The 24,068-nt window shown below is 39.2% G+C and overlaps 1 protein-coding gene across 1 annotated transcript; it reads left to right on the top strand.

The window, feature by feature from the left end:
• Positions 1-988: 988 nt before the first annotated feature.
• LOC142355960 (anoctamin-7-like) lies at positions 989-23,653 on the top strand (the record flags this gene model as incomplete). The annotated part of the gene is made up of 5 exons (XM_075407959.1): positions 989-1,126; positions 16,250-16,408; positions 17,302-17,450; positions 22,472-22,624; positions 23,397-23,653. Coding segments are annotated over 5 exons (856 nt in total), but the record flags the coding sequence as incomplete, so codon positions are not given.
• Between the last annotated feature and the right edge of the window lie 415 nt (positions 23,654-24,068).

Genomic DNA, 24,068 nt, shown 5'->3' with positions numbered 1-24,068 from the left:
CTTCAAATGCCCCCGCCCTCCCCCAACTTCAAATGCCCCCCCCCCTCCCCCAACTTCAAATGCCCCCCCCCCTCCTGCGCTACAACCTGCTTGTTTTGGTGACACGTTACTGAAAACGATCAAAAAAGAGCATTTAGGGGCACGTAACTGCATTTTATTAAGAAAATTGACAAACATGTGAGATTTTCGAAATTTTCATTTTCATGGATTTACTATGATCCATCGATGGGAATATTGGTTTTCTATGATCCATCAATGGAAACTTAGGTTTTATGAAATTTCACTGACCCATCGATGGATCTAGAAGTTACTATGAAACAACAATGATCCATCGATGAGATACACTGGGACTCCAACCCGGGTAACTATATCCCATTGAAATTTAACGCGATTTATGCATCCGAATTTGTCTTTTTTTTGCAGGCATACTTGTTTATTCGTTCATTATTTCAACGGATCCAGTTCTTTCTAGTTTGTTCATTGTTAACCCCCCCCCCTCAGGACCTTAATTGCCACTGGTTACAAAATGTGCTTTTTTACATTGCAAATCGTTTTGTGTTCATATGCACCCAATGAACTAGGGTTGTTGATAACAGTCCTTCTTTTAACCCCCATTCATTTAACCCCGCATATTTTAACCCCTCTATCTCTATATCATTTCACCCTCTATCATTTCATCCCGCAAATTAGGAGCCAACATTGAAGGCATATTTTGTCATAATTAAGTAGATAACTTAATCCCATGTTCGGATGTGATAGTTTCATATCAAGTCCCACGGGCCGCTAAGGCATGGCCATGGCCGTTGAGGTTATATGATTATATTGCGGATTAATAGCCCTTATATTACAAAAGATTAGAATCGGGGTGAAATGATAGAGGGGTTAAATTATAGAGGGGTGAAAAAATGGGGTATAGGGGGTTAAATAAATAGGGGTCAAAAAGCGGGACAACGTTGATAAAAGAAAAAGAAACCATTTTCATTCACAGGAGAACCCACGTCCGCAATACGCGGCCCTCTCCACAGAGATGAGGAAGAACCCGATCACGAACCAATTGGAGCCCTACTTCCCAGCCAGGGTCAGGACAGCCAGGATGATATCTGGCATATCAGTCCTATTCATGATGGTAAGGACCATGTCCAGATTAATGGCGCTCAATTTCGACGCCAAACTTACATTTAAGGCCTTTTTCGACCAATTTCATCAAATTGTGGACAAATGTGACAACACCTCATCTTATTTGTTGACTTTCCACGTTTTTTTTTGCTTACAATTAACCTACAGCTAGAGTTTTCAATATATTTTTTTTAATAATCATCTAATATTATATGTGATTTAATACAAATCTTTGTTATCAAACTTTGATTCGGAATCAAATGTTTTTGCTCATTAAAGGTTCAAATAAGTGTGTTTTTGGTTGAAGAATTCTTCATTCTTCTCAATCGCTCTCTATAACATCAGTCCTGTTCTCCTTAAGTTTCAGAATTCTTCCCGTTTCAATCTTCATTGAACTCTTGAAAATTATTTATGTCCTCCCCGCTCATTGGGTGAGACAATATTTACAAAAACGAAGGTCCCCTCTCATAGGGCGACACTTCTCAAAAGACTCCACTCTTCTTGGAGATCACAATGTTTGTCCACAATAGAGTTTGTCAAAAAAAATTGCGAAAGTTGGGGTTACGGGACTCGTGCAAGCAACATTGTAGCCGATACTCGTACAATCACAACGGAAACCGACTGAGCCAATCTATCAAAAGCGATAGCATGTCCCTGCGACTGATAATTCCTGTTGTCAGCTAACAGAGCTATGCGCTTTAACGCTTTCTTGAGAGTAACTGACATACCACCATGACTCAACAGCAAGAGGAACAAACAAAATTCCTTGCTCAGAGCAATTTTTTTCGTGTTGTGCATACTTTCGCTCTTCGGCTGCTTTAATCGCGTAACCAGACTTCTCTGCCGCATGATTTATAATGTTTGGTTGCAGTGGAGAAGTTACGGTGATGTCTAGAGCAGCTGGACGACCAGATTTCCAAGAAAGCAGAAATATGTCGCCGGGGCGAGAACCGTTTCCTGCAATAAGGTTCCGTTTTTCGATGACTGGGGACAAGTTAGCTGCTGAGCAAGCTGATGCAAAACGGTCACGAATCCTGTCCTGCCGAGAAATTGCATCCCTTCTTCCGAGACAGATGACGGCGTGGTCACCAAAATGTCAAGGGTCCCAGACCTGCAATAAGGGCATTTTCTTTCATCTTCGTAAACTGCAATACCTAGTCTGTATTTGACACTAATTTGAAATTCACTGGGACTCAGATGGAGACCTAAGGCAGGAACTGGAGGTGCCGCAAGCTATTCGCCGGAATGAGGGAAACAAAGTGATTGCAGTCTTGCTTTCTCTCTGTTTGACGACTGATTTCTTAGCAGCTCAGAAAACTTTTCAGTATCTACAGCTTCTTGAATTTTCTTCTGTGTGTAGGAATTCAAGTTGAGAGGTTCAAGGCTTCCATAGAGTTCCTTAAAAACTCTACTGTCTGACGCGCGCTGGTTTGTAATTTTCTGAACCAAGTCATCAGATGCTAACACTGAGCCCACATATGCGGCTCTGTATTGCTCTTGCGATTGTCGCACTCCGAGGCCAGAAATGTTTATTGGCAAGGTTGACTGCATCCACACATTGTTACAGGTGACAGTACCTATTATTTGATCTAACGCATCCCATTGGCTGGAATCGAAGACTTTTAAAACATCGATCAGATGTCTTGTCGGCGTGTTAGTGCGTAGAGAGTAGACCAACTTTGGTGTCCCTAGGCAATAACGAAGTATGCTGAGAGCACATTGAGGATCATTGAGATAACTCAAACTTTCCAAGAGCGACACAACCTTCTAAACACGTTTTTGCAGGCAAGAAAAACAAATTCTTGTGATGCGACTGCGGCGCCCAGTACTTCAAAACCATTGCCCATATTTCTTGTAATTTCTCGATCAACTGAGGGTAGATCTACGATTGACCAGAGTTCGCACTTGTCTTTCTTCAAATACAGACCCCTTTTTGGACCTTCATTGGCTAAGATATCGAGCGTAGTTCGGATTTGATCTTCTGAACCTCCAACGAAACCAACCAACCAAATACCAAGTGTGCTGTGTAAGATCTGGAACCGCGTCTCTTATTTTTTCTATAACAGGCCATAACGTCAACGAAAAGTGAAGTGGACCCAGGGGATCTCCTTGTTGAACACCCGATTCACTTTGAAGACTGGCTTTATTATACAGTAGTGGCACATGCTGAGAGTAGCAAAAAATGTGAAGGCTGCAATACTTGGTATGAAATCGCATGCTGCTTGCAGTAAGTGTGAACGCTTAACCGATTTAGAGGAATTTCGGAAATCATTCTGAAGCACTCCTTCATTAGAGTCAGCGTTGAGGATCTTTTCGTAGGTGACTTTCGCAGAGTGAATAAATGCTTCCGCACCTCCGCTGACTCCAACCCCTAGCTGAATGGAATCGAACAACTCTACTGCTTCTGATTTTGCTTCTTTCACTAAACATTTAGCAATAAGGCGCCTCAGGATTTCACTGACAGCTATTGGGCGTACTCCTCCTTTCTTTTTGTATAGAGCGGTGAGCGCTGCGCTGCAGAGGGCTTTTGAAACAAAGGAAGGGAATTTACCCGTGCTTCCTGTATTTACAAACCTTGTTATTGCTTTAAGGTCGGATTCAGAGTGGTCGGGATTAGTACATTCTACTGCGTGCAATAGATGCTCTGGATACATCTTGGAAGGACCAGCAGCAGTGTACTTGCTGAAAGTTTTCAATTGTTCAAAAACTACGTTATCGTTAAATTGATACGCACTTGAAGCAACATTGTCTGGTTGGAGCAAAGTTGGAGGCGCTTCTGTGGGATGTAGCTCTTCTAGTGCTTTCAGAGTAGCTCTGCTATTAAGCGCAAGTCCTTCAGATGACAGGATCTTTTCGGCGCGACCAAATTGACCTTGCAAACATAGACTTTTAGCTCTGCTGGCTAATTCTCCTTTTCCGTTTGTGGATTTTTTCTTCGCTTGTTTCATTGCCAAGGCTTCTGTCCAAAGGTTTGCGTATTCACCCGCATTCCATCGATCGATGCGATCGGAGAGCCACTGATCCTGATTTGGTTTATGCCTTTTACCTCCTCGGTTGCTCGCACGCAGGATGCACTTTGAAACAGAAAACAATTTCTGCCTTTTTAGTTCGTCATCTGGTGTTGTGGCACAATCATCCAGGATGCTTGTCAGCAGTTGTGACCACTTAGTTCTAAACTTGACCGGAACGAAACGACATGTTGGAACATGTAAACCAACTATTGTCTGTAAACAGGGCAGTTTTTTGTTCTCGTTCAGTGTTGTTTGTTCAACGTTTTCAAAGAAATTATCATCAAGCTGGTTTTGCTCACACGTCGCGAGGAGTAGGTCAATTTTATCTGAAATTTCTTTTGTTATTTTTTTGCGATTCTTCAAATTATGTTTGTGCTTCGAATAGGCCCAAATTGATCTCGCATTTAACCACGAGTCGTGCTCTGAGCCCCAACCACTATATCTAATTTTGGTTTCATGCCCCGAGTTTTCTAACACTGGCACCTTATAGAGTTTATTGACAGTGTCGGGGATGAAAAGTATGGTTCCTTGTGTTGTGTGGAATTGCACTTTTATACTCAGGTCTTGAAAGTTTTGCGTCAAACCAGTATTTGCATCACTGATGGGGTCAGAGTCATCATTGATGTCTTGTGAGCTAGCATTATCTTGAGACTGGATTTGCAGACGAACACTATCGTTCACAACAGTTTTTCTTAGATTGTAATTCCTTTTTCTCATATTCGAAACTCTAATTATATCATACGGGGGATTGCAAATCGTAAAAAAAAAACGAAGTGCTTTACCAAATCGAAGGTTCTTTTCTTCGATAGCTAGACTTTTGATCGTGTTGTTGTCGACCACATTTTTAATGATGACTTGCCTACGAATTTTTAGGACAAAAATTTTTAGGACAAAAACTTTCTCTGAAGTGCCCTCCCCGTTGAGGCTGTTTCTGTTGCAGTACTCGACTGCATTTCTTAAAGGGCTACCGGTGGTACGACGTTGGAGGGGGGGGGGGGGGTGATCAAGAACAATCTCAACGGGTTTTGGAGCTCGGTCTTGAACTCTTGAGGTAATTTACTTCAATAAGTTTGTTCCCAATTTTAAACGAATTCAATTTCGAGCTTAGCGCTCATCAACTCGGCGACTTAATTTCAACGCACGTGTAAAAGATTCATATTGTGAGTACGTTCAAAACAGTGATGGGCCAAGAGATACTGTTTTGGGATCTGAACTGTCTTCTTTGAGAGTTAAGAAACTGTTCTCGAAAATCTGATTTGCCACCTAAAAAATTTTATTTTGCGTTTTTTGTGCAACTCGCGAGAAAAACTAACCATATAAAGACGGTTTAGGAAAAAACTCCGCAGAAATTTAAATAGTAAATAATCTCCCACGGTAATAAACAGTCTCGGAAATATACCCACAAGGACTTGATATGAAACTATCACAATTATGTCACAACCGAAAAAGAATTAACGATAAAAATTCAAATCAATAGTGAGGGATTTTTTGCCGTGGAGGTTTCATTCCGTGGGGTTTAATACTTTCGGGGTTTATGTCAAATCTAAAAATTGTTGTATTTTGTTTCCTACTCCCAGACCTGATTACAACGTTTCAATTTGTGATTTCGTTTGTGACTCCAGAAAAACTCATGACGTGCCGTCTCTAATATTGAAATTTTAATCGAAACAAAGTTTGCTTTTAGCTGCCTATTTCATTATTGCCCGAATTCTCAGCGCATAATTCACAGCAGGATAAATAATTATCAGCACATAATTCTCAGCAGGATGTTGTACTCGGAAAGTGTTGCGCCATTCGATAGGCCTAGTATGATGAATAAGGTGATTCAAAAGATGTTCAGTGACAACTGTTAATTACTAACGTTAAGGCAGACTGCGATTAGGCAATTCGCTGCCAACGTGATAGTTGAGCTCAAGGTTACAACTACCAGTCACTGCGGTAATCAATCGTGGTACGATTGAGAGGTGTATGGAACAGAAGGCTACATATGTACTGCAGTTCACTGAATATAAATTTACTGCACTAATGATAAGTTAGGTGGTTAGTGGATACCACGGGGTACCACATTTCCCCCTCTAGAGAAAATTTCAAAATAACATAGAGGTTAGCGATGATTGAGTATGAATACAATTCGATGAACTTTTAGTAACAATTGAAAGGTTGTTTATAGTGTAAAGTAGTGAGCGGGTTAGGGCCATGAGAACTAGTAACAACTATGGTTATGTCTTGGTGATGGGTTGCAGATGTGAGCACTAGAGGTTTGGCGGTTACTCTTGTAACTACAATTAATGGTTACAGATAATTTCAAGTAATATGACAAGGCAACATAATAAGTTTGAGCTAGGAGTTTTACTATGATGAGAGTTTTTGAGTTTTTAACTTTGTTGACCAGAATTCGTGGGGTTGAAGGGAGCGTTCCGGTTGGTCCTGTTCGAAGATTGCAAGCACATCTCCGTGCATTTGGTCTTCGCTGATGTCTTGAGGAGCGATTCCAATGTTTTCGGCCGGGTGGATTGGGCTGGATGAGGTCAAAGGTATTACGCTGTGGGGCGGCGGCGACATGGTTTCAGCAAGGGTTGTTCTGGGTGGAGAATAGAAAGCGATGCTTATTGCTCTTCGATGTTTTGGGGCTTGTCCATTGTCCGACGATTCATACGAGGATGACATTTCTGTGAGATCACCGTACCGTTTTGGCTTCTTTTTGTCTCGTGCGCTGCTTCGGGTGGATGCTCCAGTCGTTTCCACTATTAATGTGCTTCCGTGTGGTTTGGGTGCGGCTTTGTAATCTTGGCTAGTATCGGACTCGTGGAGTTCGTCGCCCTGTTCGTCTGCTGCCACTTGTTATGATGCCGTCGAGAGTTTTCTCTTTTTGGGAGATCGTTTCTTGGGTGATGGCTGATAGCATCTTTTTGGTGGGATTCTGATGCGGTTGAACTTTGCGAGGTTGGCTTTTGCCTTTTTGTCTAAGTCCGACGTTTGGGGTGCTCTTTTGCAGATGGCTCGTTGGCCGACGATCTTGTTTTTGATGTCTTGTGCGTGTGATTCTATGCTCTGTATGAAATTTGCATGATGATTGCGCACGGTTTTTCTGGTGGCGAAATTAATGAGAGGAATGTGGTGTTGTTCTGGCGTGCCGAATTTTGCGGCATCAGATTTATTGAGGACGGTGTCCTGCTGGCCTAATACTTTGATCGTTACTGTGCTGTCAGTTGTTTTGACGAGTGCTGCCCCCTCCAGAATAACCTCATAGTTCTTGCAGTTGCTTCTTGTTTCGCGAAGCGGCAAGAGTTTTGCGGGCTAGTTGGAGGCGAGGGCTGTTTCTAGCTAATGGTTCTTCGAAGTTGGCGGCTGGGAGTTTGATGACGCGGGTTACTTCACCTTCGTCATCTTTGGCCTCCTGGAGCTTCCGTTGTTTCGATGCTTTAACTTCGGCATCACTCTCCAGATCCTCGTCATACCATTTGTCCTGACTGATGAGTTCCTCTTCTCCTATGATGTTGTCATCTAAATAGTAATTTAAAGTGTTTGACCAATTTAATTTTTTGATAATTGGTTAAGATGTTATGTTTGTTAGTGCGGTGTTTGCTTTTCTTCCATAGTGGGCTTCGAAAGGGGAGAGTTTTGAACTTTTCTTTCTGCATGTGCGTAGTTCAAATGATATGTTTTGTAGGGCGGTATTTTAAAGTGTTTGACCAATTTAATTTTTTGATAATTGGTTAAGATGTTATGTTTGTTAGTGCGGTGTTTGCTTTTCTTCCATAGTGGGCTTCGAAAGGGGAGAGTTTTGAACTTTTCTTTCTGCATGTGCGTAGTTCAAAAGATATGTTTTGTAGGGCGTTCTTAATATTGAACGGTTTCTGATTGGGGTCGATTTTTATGCAGCCCAATCGTCATTTGACGGTTTGTACTGGACGTTCTACTAGTCCTATGGGGCGATGGTTGTTAGCTGGGGCATATATGATTTCAATGTTGTATCGTTTACATTGTTGTTGTATTTTATTATCTTTTATGCATCTGGCTTGATCTAGTCTAATGTTTCTAGGTACCGCGTGTTGGGTTATGTATTTGTTTGAAAATTTTTTTATGTTTGGGCCATTTGCGTTTGAGACTAATTTCAGAGTTGGGAATTTCGAGAAACGGTCAATGCAAGCTAAGAAAAAAACTTCCCTCCCTTGTCCATCAAATATTGGTCCGCCGAAATCTAATTGAATTTCTTCGTTTGGTTCAGAGCATGGCGGAAGAGGTGTCCAATCGGACTTTCGTATTAAGCCTTTTAGATTCTTACCAAATTAGGTACAGGGTCGACACGTTTTAGATTCATTGATAAAATCTCGGTTGTTGAATGGCCACCATAATCTCTGCCCTAGTTCAGTCATGCCACACGCTCCTGGATGCGTTGCATGGAGGACGTGCATTGCGGATTCCTTCAGGATGTTGGGTATTGCTAATTTGTTGTCCACCAGTATGCAGCCGTTGTTGACGCTTAGGCTTCCCATTTTGCGTATATCTGCTTGCTCAGGTTTTTGCATCGAGCTTGGTCCTCATTGTTTATGCAGTCTCTGATCTCCCGTAGCACCGTATCTCTATTGATCATTGCTGCAATTAGTTGTTGATTGAACACCCTCTCCAGTTGTTTTGAGAGTTGGTCGTCTGATGTAGGATGCGATGCTTTTGGGGTAGGGCTTAGGTAGTTTCTCATTGAGAAGGATGTTTTCTGCACTGGTGATTTATTGGTGGCATTATTTGGGTTATTGGTTGTGTGCTCCATTTGATTTGTTAAATTGTGTTGTTTGTTTGAATTAGTCTGTTGGAGTATAGCTTTGTTAATTGGCAAATGCGCTTGTTTATTCGTTTGCTGTGTGTCTTGCGTATTGTTGGTGACGTCATTATTCGTTGTGTTTAATTGTGTTTGGAATGTCTTGTGACTGCTGCGTAGGCTGTATTTTCTATTCTTTGGTGAGTTGTTTGTAGTCATACCGCGTTTGTCGGTATTGTATTTTGTTAGTGTGGAATCTTTCGATGATTCCACGTTAGCTTTTCTGGACTTGCCTCTCTGTCGTTTGGTTTGGAAAAATAAGGAATTGTTGGAATCGTTGGACGATTCCATTGTATTTGTTTTAATCTCACTGGAATCGTTATGCGTCGTTTTTGTGTTGTGCTGTGTTTTGTTATTGTTCAGTTTCTTTGGTCTGCCTCTTTTGGGTATGATTTGTAGTGTTTCTTTTATGACGTCTATTTGAGCTATTATAAAATTATCGTCATATGTGCTCGGGGGTTTTGCAGGTTCGGATGGATTTCGGGACATGTAATCTGCTAGTCCCATCTTTGTTCCGGCTATGTGTTCTATAGTAAAATTGAATGGGATTAATCTATCGTACCACCTGGTTAGGCGGCTTTGGTGGATTTTACTTGATCGTTCTTTAAGGATTGATAGAAGAGCCCTATGATCGTTTGTACTGTGAAATGGTGACCTAATAAATAGTGTTTAGAGGTTTTAACGCCCATACAAATCCTAATAATTCTAATTCGTTTATACTGTCTTTTTCTTCTGCTTTATTTAAAAATCTTGAGGCGTAGGATACTGTCTCCCATCCGTTGCAAGTTTCTTGTTCTAGGACTGCCCCTAGGCCCGATCTTGATGCGTCTGTTTTAACTCTGGTCTTTCTTTTTTGTCATATTGTGTGTTTTCTGTCAGGTTGCGTATGCATTTCTTTATGTTTTCGAACTTTGTTTGGTGGTGATTTGTCCATAGGTATTTCGTATCTCTTTGCAGTAAGTTGCTGAATTCGCGACATAGGGGTGCTAGATTTGGTATAAATTTCGTTAGGTGATGGACGCTTCCTAACAATGATTTGAGTTGTTTATGGGATGAGGGTGGCTTCAAATTAAGTATTGCCTGTGTCTTAGAGACGATTGGTTTAATACTTTTTTGCTCTATTTCATAGCCTAGCCACGTTATCTTATTTTTTGCGAAGTGGCATTTATTAAGGTTTACTGCCAGGTTTTCTTCATTTAGTCTGTCTAGGCATTTGAATAAATTTTCTTTATGGTTTTGTAGACCACCTCCTGTAACGATAATTATATCGTCCCGAAAACTGAATGTAATCGATAGGTTGTATAAAGTTTTGTCTATGGCTTTTTGGAATTTTGCCGGCATATCTGTTAGTCCGTAAAATTCAGTGTTGAATCGATTTGTTCCTGTGGCTTGACCGCCTATGATGTTGAAATTGCATTGTTTTGCTGTGTCGTCATCGAGTGGTAATTGGTTGTATGCGTAGCGTAGATCTATTGTTGAGAATAGGACTTCTCCTTCGTCGGACGATTGAGTGATGGTTTGTGCGATGGTGTCCATTAGGCAGTCGATGTTGTGCATCTGATATTTGTTTTTGTGAATTGATTTGTTGATTGTTTTCGAGTCCATTGCTAGTTTTATTGATTTTTCTTTCTTCACTGTGATTACGATAGGTGATATGAAAAATTCGTTGCTACATTTTTTTAGTTTGGATATATGTCCGTTGTTCTGTAAATTTTTAAATTCTTCTTCTACTTGTGTTTCGAGGTTTAGTGGTACGCGTCTTTCTTTTTAATGGACTGGGGTGTAGTTTGACTTAAATTGTAATTTTACCTTATGATTTATGGATCGTCCTATTCTGGTTGTTAGGTTATAGTCTTTATTTGCTACTTCTTCCCTGATTGAGGGGGTTTGAGGGGTGTCTATTGAATTGACGTTCTTACCTGAGGACTTTGGGGAGTCGTGTTGATTTAGTTGTATTCCTAGGGGTTTGAACAGGTCCCTTCCCACAATCGCTCGGTGTTTGTTCGGGACCATTATAATGTCTGCGCGTCCTGCCTTCCAGCCGTTGCACTCAATGTCGCAGTAGAGGGTTCCCAGGTTTTTATAGGGGTGTCGGTGTAGCTCTTTTGTTTCACTGGATTTGTTGTTCTGCTCCACCACGTGTTGCTATCTCTGGCCTCCATATCTTCCGCCATTTGTTCCGTGACGATGCTAGTGGAACTTCCCGAGTCAACCATTACCCAGAATTTACTGTGACCATACTGGATATGTAGTTTTGATGGAGGTGTGGGGTCGTCCGGTGTTTGCATCATGTTAACTGAGTATTCGTCCGAGGAGTCATCGTATGTTGAGTGGGTGTCCCGGTTTAGTGAGATCATGCTTATGCCTTGTGTTTGTTGGTCCAATCCCTGGTTGTCGATTTCGTTCACAGATCTTCCGGATTGGGGTCTGTTTAGGTTGGATCTGCAAACCTTCGCATATTGGTTCTGTTTGTTGCATCGGCGGCACCTTTGGCCGATTGCTTGGCACCTTGCTCGGTGGTTGCTATCTCAGGGTTGTCCGCAGTTCCTGCAGTTGTGAGTGGATGCTCTGCTGTTATTATTCATGCCTCTGCCGTTTCATCTACCCATACCTGGCGGTGTTGTTGGTGGTCTGCTAGATCCCCGGAAGCGTGAGCTTGAGATTTTCATGACTGGTTCATCTCGTCCAATGAATGGGGTTGCCGAAGCATCCAATGTTTGCCTTGCCTGTATGGCTAATTGGCTTCTGATGCCTAATTCGATGCTCACTGCTAGTTCGAGGGCCTTTTCTGGGGAGAGGGTTGTTTTCAGCAGTTCTTTTTGTAACTCTTGATCTATCATGTTTGCGGTGAATATATCCCTTAGGAGTTCATCTTCTAAATCGGCAGGTTGACAATGTTCTGCTAGCGATCTGAGTGCCGAATGGAATTGTTCCATTGTTTCCCCTTGGTGTTGTTTGCGTGTCAGCAGAAGGTATCTATCGAACGTTACATTTCTTGGGCGGATGAACGTTCTTGCGTGCATCTTTCGTCCTTCGATTCCGAGGTTAAAGTAGATCAGAGATTTAGCTTTTCTATCTGCCATGTCCCATGGTTTGTCGCCGCATAGGACCCCTATTCGATCGATTTGATAACATTCGTTTTTCCATTTGGCTATTGCCTGGTGGTACCTCGTCATTCGTTGTCCTTCCATTGTTTGTGTTTGATTCTGTACTGGTTGTTCCTCTACCGGTTCGGGGGGGGGGGGTAAATGACTGTCGTCAGTTTCTCTTGGAGTAGTTCATCTACTTCGATGTTTGTCTTAGCGACGAGGGCCATTTTGAGTTGACTCCTCCATTTCTCCCATGATATTGGTGGATTACTGCTCCATTTCTCCCATGATATTGGTGGATTACTGCTAGGTTTGTCCCAGAAGGGTTCAAGTCCCAGCGCCGTGCGTCCTATTTTGTCTGACTGCGCCAAGTTGTAGTCGGAAAGTGTTGCGCTATTCGAAAGGCCTAGTATGATGAATAAGGTGATTCAAAAGATGTTCAGTGACAACTGTTAATTACTAACGTTAAGGCAGACTGCGATTAGGCAATTCGCTGCCAACGTGATAGTTGAGCTCAAGGTTTGAACTACCAGTCACTGTCGTAATCAATCGTCGTACGTTTGATAGGTGCATAGAACAGAGGGTTACAAATGTGCTGCATTTCACTGAATATGAATTTACTGCACTAATGATAGATGCATGCCACACTGCACTAATGATAGTGGATACCACGGGGTACCACAGTTTCCTACTCCCAGACTTGATTACAACGTTTCAAGTTGTGATTTCTTTTGTGATTCCATCAAAACTCATGACGTGCCGTCTCTAATATTGAAATTTTAATTGTAACAAAGTTTGCCTTTAGTTGCCTATTTCATTATTGCCCGAATTCTCAACACATAATTCTCAGCAGGATAAAACTGATTTTTCTTTTCAATAAAAACTCAACTTTTGAAACACCCCGTCATCAATTTGTTGAAATCACATTTGAATCCACATCATGAAACTATATCATACGATCTTGATAAGAGTTTTTGGTGTGAGAACATCAAGATTTTGCGAACTTCTAAGATCTATACTTGTTTCTAGGAAGTTAGGCACTATGGCTAGATCTTATCGAAACTTGTGAAAGTTTTGAATCGAAAACGGAAGAATCTGCAAATGAACCCAAAGTAGTACCAAGAAAATTATAATTTTATGCTTTGTATAAAAATCTTTTTTTACCATCACACTGCTAAACGACAACACTGAATGCAAAAGAAACAAAGTTTTGGAATACCAAATTCAAATTTCACAATTGATGGCAGCGTTAATGCGAATTTGTATTGATCAAATTTTGCTGCTAAGCTACCTTGAAAGTTATCGCTATTAAACTAATTTCTAATGAAAAAATTTTTCAAATCTTGTTTACTAAATGTAATTTTTAGTTTTGCAGGAGTTTTGCACGGAATATCATTTTTTGCAAGATTTTAAGAATCTCGCATAATATTATTTCTAAAAACAAATTATCTGCAAGTTATGTCTGAAATTGATAAGAGATTTTAGTATAGGTTTCAACCATATAATTGTTTTAAAAAATCAGATCGAGCTCCGGAACTTGAAAATTAAAACCAATAGTCTTGTAATATTTATGTTTTCTCAGGTTAAAGTGTGAGTTATTGATCACAAACGCAGTAACACGAGGGCTAGTGCCCAAAATCCACCCATAACCAGCTAAAGTGTAGTCATCGACTAGCTAGCTGACGCGTAAACAAAAAAATAAAATGGAAAAAAAAAACAGAAAAAGTAGCTCAAGTGAAATTTTTATGCGATTAATACTCAAATGTTGTTAATACTAAAACTCTAACAGCGAATAGCTCGTAACCGCAATAAATAGTTCTACCAAATGCACAAAAAAAAACAAAGGCGTTTGAACGCACAAAATAGATTTCGCAAAAACACTACCATGCAGTGATCTAAAACAAAATTTTTGTCATTTTTGTCAAGTAATGAAGTCTATGCAGCGACTGAAAACATTAGATCAGGTAAATCATTATAGAAGTCTCATCGTTTCTGTTTCTGAAAAATTTAATCAGAAATTAAAACACTTGTGTTATAATTGGTTTTCGTCACATTTTAAGTTTAAGATTATTGATTGAAACGTCATATTCAAAATTGAAGAGCAAGAGAGCGAAAAAACTGCGCAAGTTAGATCTTTTAATTGATTTTGATCTAAAGTGTTTCAAAATTCACGATGTTTCACAGACGAGCTAAATTTTGGAGTCTTTAAAATTCTAGCTCTCCCCACCTTTGTGAACTTTTAACATATAACCCCAATCCCTCAATAAATTACCATTAATTTACCGTAATGCAGTGGGGGGTACAAATTGCTGAAAATTTTTTCAGATGATTATGACATTTCCGATCAGTTTGTCATTTTATCGGTCAAGATCTTATTGTATTGTTTTACTGATATAGCATGTGCTATAAAGTTGAAATGATCAAACTTTTCGGAAAACACCATCTAGATTTGCATATTAAATTTAAGAATTGATCTTTTCAAATCAATTGTTCTGTCTCATCTTTCTGTCAGCGGAATTTTTCTCCAAACTCTTAAAACAAAAACGTAAACCGCATAGTTCAGCAAATCATTTTGGAAATAAAAGTTTGTCATTTTTGATTAAAAGTTTGATCACTCCACTGATCGTCTTACAGATAGTATCTTGCCCGCCGAGTTGTTTCTCTCGAAAGTCAGTTTAATGAATTTTCAAACAGATATCAAACGCTGCGGAATATCCGAAATGTTTCAAAGTGCTTGGTACTTGCTTAAAAGCTGGACAAAACAAGAGAACAAATCAAATTAATTTTAAAAAGGGAAGGGAAACGAAGTTAATTCACAAATCTTTGATTTTGAAAAGTGGGATCTTTTCCGTTTGTGCCCCCCCCCCAGCTTATTGGGTGCATATTATTTGCAACCCCCAGATGCAAGTGCAATATTTTTACATAAGGATTTACTATGTAATGACATGTGCTCTGCAACTGGGGGAGCATAACGTACTGGGGGTCACAAACGGAAGAGATCCAAAAAATTTTAAAATTTGAACAAATTTCCCTCTTCAATGAGAACTTTAAACGGTAAAATATGTTCCAGAATTGTTTTAACCAAGTTTCTGCTCGATCAGTAAATACGATACCAGTTAACAGACAAAAAGGGGCGTCTAAAACCTATTTTTACCTATGAAAACGAAGAGCCCAAATTTCAAGATTATAATAATAACACTGATGTTGTGATTAATTTGTTTATTGTTTGAAGGCATGTGGATATTTAACCCAGATTAAATTACATGTTTACTTCAAATAAAATTGCATGTTTATTTTTAATAGCCGCACAGCGATGATTGCGGCTGTTATTGGCCTTCTCATGGTTTTTTACAATTCAAAAATTATATTGGGGCGCTGTCTTTTTTTAAGATCTGTTCACACATTTTCATGATTTTTGAAGTCAAATTGGAGTATTGATTTTGGTCACGCCGAAACAGGAAGTGGAGCGAAAAAGCGAGTGGTTTTGCGGCGTGAAATTTTTTCGCTCTAAATTTAGAGTAGAGTGAGAGAACGGTGTTTGAACAAAAATCCGCTTTCTCGCTAGTGGTTTTTTTTGTTCGAAATGCTTTCCCAATCCAATCATAGTCCGTTCTTGGTCTAGTTTCCTGTTTAGTCAATGAAATTCTTTGAATTGTGTGTCAGGACTTGTCCTGTTATGTTTTTTATTCCGTCGTCACGATTTTTGTTACGACCATATGAGGTCACAATTACTTCAAATCTGCTTTTTGTTCATTCGTTCATGCAATTTCAACTGAATTGCGTGTGTGACGTCATTTTTCGCTCTTAGTGGAGCGAGTTTTTCTGTTCATTCGCGTGATTAAATTTTTGGTCACACTTGACTTACCTCACTCTCAAAAATGACTTCCGCACTTTGAAATTGACTTTTATTTACTTTAATTCAAAGAGATAAGGTCAAATGAGTGTGTGTCACTCTAAATTAAGGTTATTTGAGAGCAGCTAATAGAGGCAGCAAAAACTTATACAGATTTTTAATCAAATTATAACATATGGGCCTTCAATGAAAAGACGAATTTTTTTGGTCTGTCTTTTTTACTGTTTTTTTAGACTGCAGATCTACAAAGCTATTGCGGCTATTTTGTGACAATCTGCCAGCTATGTTTTCTTTTTTCATACGTTTGATTATTCCGATTTTTTTGGGACAGACTATAGTATTAATTTGTGTTTGTGTTATTTAGATAATGGTGGTGATAATATTTGTGATTGGAGTGGTGATCTACCGGAGTCTGATTGTGATTCCTCTGCTGAACAATGCCTTATTCAGGAGCCAGGCCTCCCTCATAGCCAGTGCCACAGGGGCAGCCATACAAGTCATCCTCATCATGCTATCTGCACAGGTGAATTCCTCTCTTCACAAACTATGCCAATGAGCAACCAGCCCCCCCCCCCCCCCCCCACCTCCGATCTTAAAAATTTTCTTAAGCACTTTTCCCCCTTACTACAGCCTTATAATGCATTTTAACCCTGGTGCCTGATTGATAACGGGATTGATACTGGATTACCTATGACCTGGTTAAGCGGGGTTAGAATGTCAGGGTAGTGGTGATGCTGGGGGGGTGTGGTTGGGGTGGGGGATTTAAGATTCTGTAAACTGGATTCTATAACAAGAAAAGATCCTCGATTATTAAAAGTAACAAATTTGGAATTAACTCAAAATCAGTGATGTACAACACGTTAACTTCCCGTGTTGACAATAAAATTCTAATCTTAGCGCTTTCATAATATAGAACATTCACTTAATATATAAAAAAAATTAAAATATAGGTAAAACTGCAATTTTTTGTCAAAAATTTCTACGACAAAAGGTTTTCATAAATGGCAGTTATATGAAATAAATGGAACTTCTTTCTGTGCTTTATTGGATTTGGATCTATTCTGTTTCAAAGCCCCCCCCCCCCCCTCCCCCACCCCCCCCCCCCCCCCCCCACCCCCAGCTTAGTGAGCATAAACTTTTTATGACCCACAGACGCACGTGCTATTTTCTAACATAGTAACGTGCTAACAACATAGTATTTGTAACGGGGGGGGGGGGGGGTCAAAACAACACTGGGGGGGGGGGGGTGGGGGGGGGGCAAAACAGAATAGGTCCTCAGATTCGTATAGAAAATTTACTTTTTAACACTTCCATCCGGGGAAATTTTTATGTCTGCAATTTTTCATGAAGTTGTAATTTTAAAACTTTTTGAATTATGAGGTCAACCGGGGTTGACTTTCTTGTTTTTATGCGTAGGTGTACGAGTATGTGGCTGAGAAGTTCAACGACTGGGAAATGCACCGTACACAGGAGGAGTATGACAACAATTTGACCTTCAAAGTTTTCGTCTTCCAGTTCATCAACTACTACTCTTCCATCATATACATCGCATTCTTCAAGGGAAAGTTAGTCCTACCCCGCAGCCTCACAACCCCCCCCCCCCCCCAAAAAAAAAAAAAAATAATAAAACAACTTTCTTATAGATCCTAGTTTAAACTTAAAGTCAAAATTGCAATATTTATAACGAAATTTGCAAATTTTGACCATGTGAAGAGATCGTTTACAAATATTTACAAATTTTCGAGCAAAAAATTGCAATTGTTTGCAAATTTGGCATTAATTTTGAACTAGGGGAGCGCGATCAATTTTACAAATTGTTTCTTTTCCAGTTTGAAATTTAAGTTAAAATTATATATAACCATAACAAAAAAGTTGGGTTAACCAAATTTCGTTCTAAGAATCACTTTATTAACATATGAATTGCCTGGTCCTTATACTACTAATAGAAATAAGTTCTAAAACCTTGTACTTGTCTATTGCAACCCATTCATGAAATTTTGCTCATTTAGCTTTTTTAATTTTTCCCTAATTTTTTTTCTTTCCAGAATTCTATTGGTAATTTGTGCCGCAATTTTTTTTATAAATTCTGAATACTGATAGCTTGCTGGTTGCTATTATCATTTGAAAATCAGGGGCGTAAAGTTTTAATGCCCATTGACCGGGGGGTGTGAAAACAGCATAGATGCAGCTGGTCACACCTGTTTTTGAGGATACTCTTCAAAAACTGGCGGAAGTGATTGTCATTTGTTTTCACAGCCCGTCGCTGTTTGATCGTCATTCGCAGGAAATGATCATTGATTATTTGATGGCCATTTGGTCGCCGTTTACATCAAACCTTTTATGAATGTAGCTACCTTTTAAGGAAAAGGTGGTTCTGGACGTTCATTTCAGATGACTGGTAGAAAAAAATGAGCTTCAATACCATTTTGATGATTTGGATTGGTTGTGCCCTCTTTTTAGATTACTGTTGATTGAGTTTGTATTTGTTTGTCAACGTTAGCACGTCAACATGCGTTTTGCCATCAGAAAATGAGTTATGGTACTATCCCGTACCGAACTCCAAGTGTAGATCAGTACTGGGCAATTGTAAATGCAAGTCTCCCATGTAATATATTTTGCTCGCTTTCTTGCTTGAAATTCGCTTCTTTCAAGCGTATATTAACGCCGCAAAAGTGAAACTTTCAACAGTCCGAATGGCGCAGTTAGGAGGACAAACGTCTACGGAGCGAGAGATCGTTGGTTCCATCCGCGTACTCAACTATATCTGCGTCTTTCGCATTATACCCCCCCACCCCAGCTTAGTGGGCAGATAAACTATAGCCCCCCCCCCATTCATGGTTAATATACAATAAGGGGGGCTATAATGGGAAAGACCACTACATTTTCACACTTGGCCCAAGTCTGACCATTGTAAAATCAGACTGAACGCAAATCTGACAAGTCAAAATAGTGACATGAATCAGTTTATGATTCAGTAATGATGAGAAATTGCATTTATACTGGCCCAGTACTGAAACGCACTTGGAGTCAGGTATGAGATAGTATATAGAGTAATGATAAAATGTCGAGAGTTTTTAAAAATAAAAGCTTTTTGTGGGCTTTTTTTCCAAATTTTGGTTAGAATTGGCGGAAACTTCGATGCGTTTTATTTTTATGTTCCTCTTTTCGTGCCAAAACGTAAAAAAACGGTCGGTTTTCTGCCGTAACTTTTATGGACAAAATTTTAAAAAACTTTTGAAAAACAACCCAACAACATTGCTCATTTTTTACGTAACTTTTGTCGAATTTTGACTGAATTTTTTTTTCTTTCTGACCTAATTTTGATATTATTCTTGATATTTTTATTAATGTCGTACTATTTTTTATTGATTTTGCCGATCAATAGTTGAAAAAAAAGATCGTTAACTAACTAGTATGACTCTTCATTTGACATTTTGATCCACTGTTTACCAGTTTATTCAATTAGAAAGATAACTCGGCGCTATACTTTGTTATTTCTGAATGTGATCATTTTTACCCCCGATACTCCGATACATCCTATTTGCCGCTTGACATGTTCATGTTAGTTTTTGTAACCGCAAAGCTGCAACCTTAGAGCAGCTTAATTGCGGTTACCTTTTTGAAATATTTTTTAGGGCGGTGACTTCTTTTATAGATCTGGTCAAATGTTTGAGCTTGTTAAAAAGATGTCGAGTTCACAAATCTGAGAAATGACTCGGACACTTTTTGTTTTTTTTCTTAAAAAAATCATCAATTTCAATGTTTTCTACGTTTTTGTTGTAATTTTTGGTATCTAATCAATTATTTTTCTTCACAATAGCTTCCGTTCAATTTAGGATGAGAAAGACATTCGATTGTTAGGATTTCAGTGTATGGCTCAATTAACATGCCACATCAAATTCATTGTCCAATGGAATTATCTGTTTTTTGCTTTCGATTATGGTGATTTTTGTTTTCCAATTTTTTTTTTCCACGTCCAGTGCTCAGTTATATACAATAGAACGTCCCAAGCCAAGCATTTGAATTCAGACATTATGGTAACGGAAACACTAATTACTTTTCTTGTTTTTATAGTTCCCTTTTTATTATTCCTTTTTCTCTTACTATTTTTTTCAATTAGCTGCAAATTTTATCGGCATATTTTATCTGGCATTTTATATGCTTAATGTTGCATCCTATTGTTAAAATAAAGTTTTTTGTCTTTGTTTGTTATTTCGAGTCTCCAGTGTGTTTCTGTGTTTTTGGTATTTCCAAAACAATCGTTTTTTTTCTTGTAAAGATTTTCCGATAAAAAACATGGGCCTATTCAATTTGAAGTTAGAATTGTTTATAATCTTTAGAGAAATTATAAATGAGATATGCCGGAAAGTAATGTAAACTCAAATTAGAGAACGCACTATGTATTTTTAAGGATTTTCCGATATATACTACCTCTTATGATCAGCCTTGAGGAAAACGGCTCTCAAAATTGAACTGCTCCGAAACACCTGAAAACGGTCCCATTTGGCCCCATTTGACCTTCCTGGGTCGCCCTGTGTCACTTGATGTCAGCTGGTGTTAGTTGTCAGGCGCGCCGAGAAAGTGCATAAAACTTAATGCAAAAATCGTGGCACGTTACAAAATTTTTCGAAATTCGAAATTTTCACACGCAATTGTTTGAGAAGTTGGTTTTGAATTAGGAATCAACTTGCAAGTGTAATCCAAGTCTTGGCAAAGACCTGTCAGACTTGCAGACTTGTTTTTAGACGTGCACAGTACTGATATTGACTTGCAGTTTAGTCCGGGTATGCTTTGAGATAAAAGGCAACAGACAAAAATTTAGTTTTCATTCGAAACGATCATAGATGTAAAAGATTCGACACAATTTTCAAGATAGACAAAATCAAATTTTTGCTCGAAAAAAATGAAAATTTCACGTTTATTTGAGAAAAATATACACTTATCGTGCATAATGGTTTTTATTACGCTCACCGTGATCTCGAATTCATCTGTGATCAATGCATCCTGAAATGTTGAATTCTGATAGGGCCTTCGCTGGTAGAAGTTAAACTTTAATCTGTTTTCGACCGTTGACCAGCCTTTTTCCCTTCTTGTAGCATTTCAATTGGGAAAACTCCTCACATAACAGCAAAAATCTTATCGTGACAGTTCCTCACTGCATTAAAAATTAAGAATTTTTTCATTTCCAGTTTTTTGCCCCATTTTTTTCACAATGAGATTTTTATCTTTGAAGTTCGATCTCAGTATTTTTTTTCATGCGACACAGTCCAAAATTAGAGGTTATGATTTTCTCTAAAATTTCAATTATGATCTTTTTAAAAGGAACTGATCAGAATAGGGCAGCCTAAAATACAGAATGAGAGGTTCTATATAACTCAGTGATGATAGAAACTCGTGCTCGGTCCAGGATTATTCATAACTTGCTCTCAAATCTGGTTAAAAGCGCAATTTGGTTCAGATTTTGCTCAAAACTGGTTGAAGTTTTGTACTCTTTTACTTAAGTGGTTATGTTTATACAATCTCTAGTGCTTAACTAGGCTGGTCCCAGACGTCTAGACAATGTTCACACGCTCAATAACCTAAAACATCCATATTTTCTGTCTTGTCTCTTTTCGATTCTGTCTGTGTTTCATTCCGATCTAAGTCTCGTTGTCTAGACAGAAATATATGAACTGTTCGGACTATTTCACACCAATTGAATGTTGTGCAGATAGGTTACGTAATCTGTGTCTAGGCTGTTATTCAGACAATGTGAACAGACTAGGAAGAAGTTAGAGCTCTGATTAGGTTAAGCTGTCTAGACAACTATGTCTAGTCTGCGGTTTGTTTTTCTCAGCTTTGTTTAAACTTGTAAAGGTCATTGACCGCAAACACTATCGAACGTCTGTCTAGACTAGCTTATAGTGATTCTAAAACACTATCAATTTGCAAAACAAGCGATGAAATTAACCATATACAAATGCCGCCAGAATTTTCTAAAAATACGTAAAAGTACTTTCTTAGCAAGGCCAAGATTTTTCCCGGAGCCTCGTGCGTATAGCCCGTCTCAAGAATTAGAATTTACTGATGAAATTCGATATTACTCGATTTTGTTACTCTTTGCCTAGCTATAAGAAACTCATTTCCAAGCGGTTTCTAATTACTAAAATATTTTCAATTAGTTCAAAGTGAGAGAAAACCAAAATGTTGATTAATTTAAGAAATGACCCTCTTGATACTAATTGTTGATTAACAGGACAATTAGTGTTTTTGAAATCAACAATAGCACTGTTCACAACAGCGATTAACACTTTGAATTGGGTCTCAAGTAATTCCAAAAAAAATCAGGCACCAAAGATATAGAGAAATTGTGTAAATGGGTTACATTAATAAGTGAATACAGCGACAAAATATCTGCCTATGAAATTTGCTTTTTCTGACATTGACCCCGTAATGATTAGATCACTCTGATGACAATAATAATTACTCAGAAAGTTTCAATGATGGCTAATGGTGCATAATTCTGTGAAATCTTGCAAGATATACTCATCATTGGTCAATAAGGGTAGTTTTAAGTTTAATTTTTTGGTGTGTTTGTTGAGTACAGGTTCACGGGGTACCCGGGTCATTACGGACGCATCTTTGACATCCGACTGGAGGACTGTCCGAATGGAGATTGTCTGATGGAGATGGCAACTCAACTGGCTGTCATCATGGTCGGAAAACAGATCATCAACAACACGATGGAGATTGGACTTCCGTTAGTAACAGATATATTTCGGATAACCCAGGGAGGTAACTAGACAAGACAGCTTTATGAAAAAGACTAAAAGTCCGGGGTGGGTGATATTCTTGTATTCAATTTTTATTATTATACATATATGGTGGGGAGCTCTTGGTCAAATAACGCGTTTGTTCCGTAAATCTTTTAATCAATTTTTCGTTTGCAACCTATTTTGCGGGGTAACTGTAGGTTGCAAACTCTAGGTTTAAATCCTATTTTGGTGAAGTACCATCCTATTAATCTCCTTCGCATCAAGAAAAAGTAAAATTGGGACTCCGCATCATTCGCAAGATGTTTTAATTTTTTGACAATTTTTTTTGCCCGGACCTAACGCCAAGTAAATTTCAGTTCTGGTGTACTGGGTAAGTCTTATTACAAGTCTCATTTCATTACTGATTCAGAACTATGATCAGGTCACTTTTTACACTTGTAAGTCTTGTGAAATTCTTGGCAATTGCCAAGAATTTCACAAGACTTACGAGTGTAGAAATTGACTTGATCATAGTTCTGAATCAGTAATGAAATGATCAGACTCAAGTGCACTCGAATCCACCTCTGATCAGACTCGTGCGCTCGTGCGCTCTAAATTGCCCTGTAATTTCGGGCGCACAATGGAAAGGCGTGCGCTCGAAATGGTCTGGACCAAGACGATTTCGAGCGCACACCTCGACCTGGGACGTCTAAAATGCATCAAGAGCGGTCGGGAAATTAGGCCCGACGAAATCCAACAATTGATTCTGCTTTTCAGCATGTTGAAAAAATGGTGGAACAAGTGGATGAAAATGCGATGGAGGAACAGTTCTTCACACCACGCACCTCAAAGCATGTTGAACAATAGCACTGCAGCCTCAGGAGGCACCTCAGGGAACAACGGGACAGGAACCAGTGCTTCCGGAGGTGTTGCACCACCTGGCAATCCAGGCCCCAACTTGAAGTGTTCGAGACTGGAGGAGGATTACATGTTGCCTGAAAACGAGGGGCTCTTTGAGGAATATCTGGAAATGGGTAAGCTTAATTGAAATTTCAAATAGTTGTACTGATCAGCATTAATGAAACTATACTTTCCTATTCTTGTTAATTGCTATCGAATGAGAAGCAACTATTGTAAACGTGTGTGTCTTATTATGCAAGTTTTGCGCTGAACCGTTTTGCGCATTTCTTCTAGAATAATCTTTGACTTCCCAAATGATTTTTTTCCGCACTTCTTGATTTTCGAGTGATTTCAATTGCTCTCACTCCGAAATAAAGTTTGTTGTTCCAACAAAACCGGTTGTAAGACCGCCGATAACAAGGCCCGGATAGCCGAATGGTTAATACCTCCGTCGAAGAGACGTAGGCGTTCTGAGGAGGTTGGGGTTCGAAACCCGCCGTCGGTTCATATTTTAGCACCCATAAAGAAATATATATCGAGGCTAAAGCC

The sequence above is a fragment of the Convolutriloba macropyga genome, unplaced genomic scaffold (assembly GCF_964194025.1).
Source record: "Convolutriloba macropyga unplaced genomic scaffold, txConMacr16.3 SCAFFOLD_3343, whole genome shotgun sequence".
Classification (NCBI taxonomy): domain Eukaryota; kingdom Metazoa; phylum Xenacoelomorpha; order Acoela; family Convolutidae; genus Convolutriloba; species Convolutriloba macropyga.
This window is presented reverse-complemented; position numbering and strand designations above follow the sequence as displayed.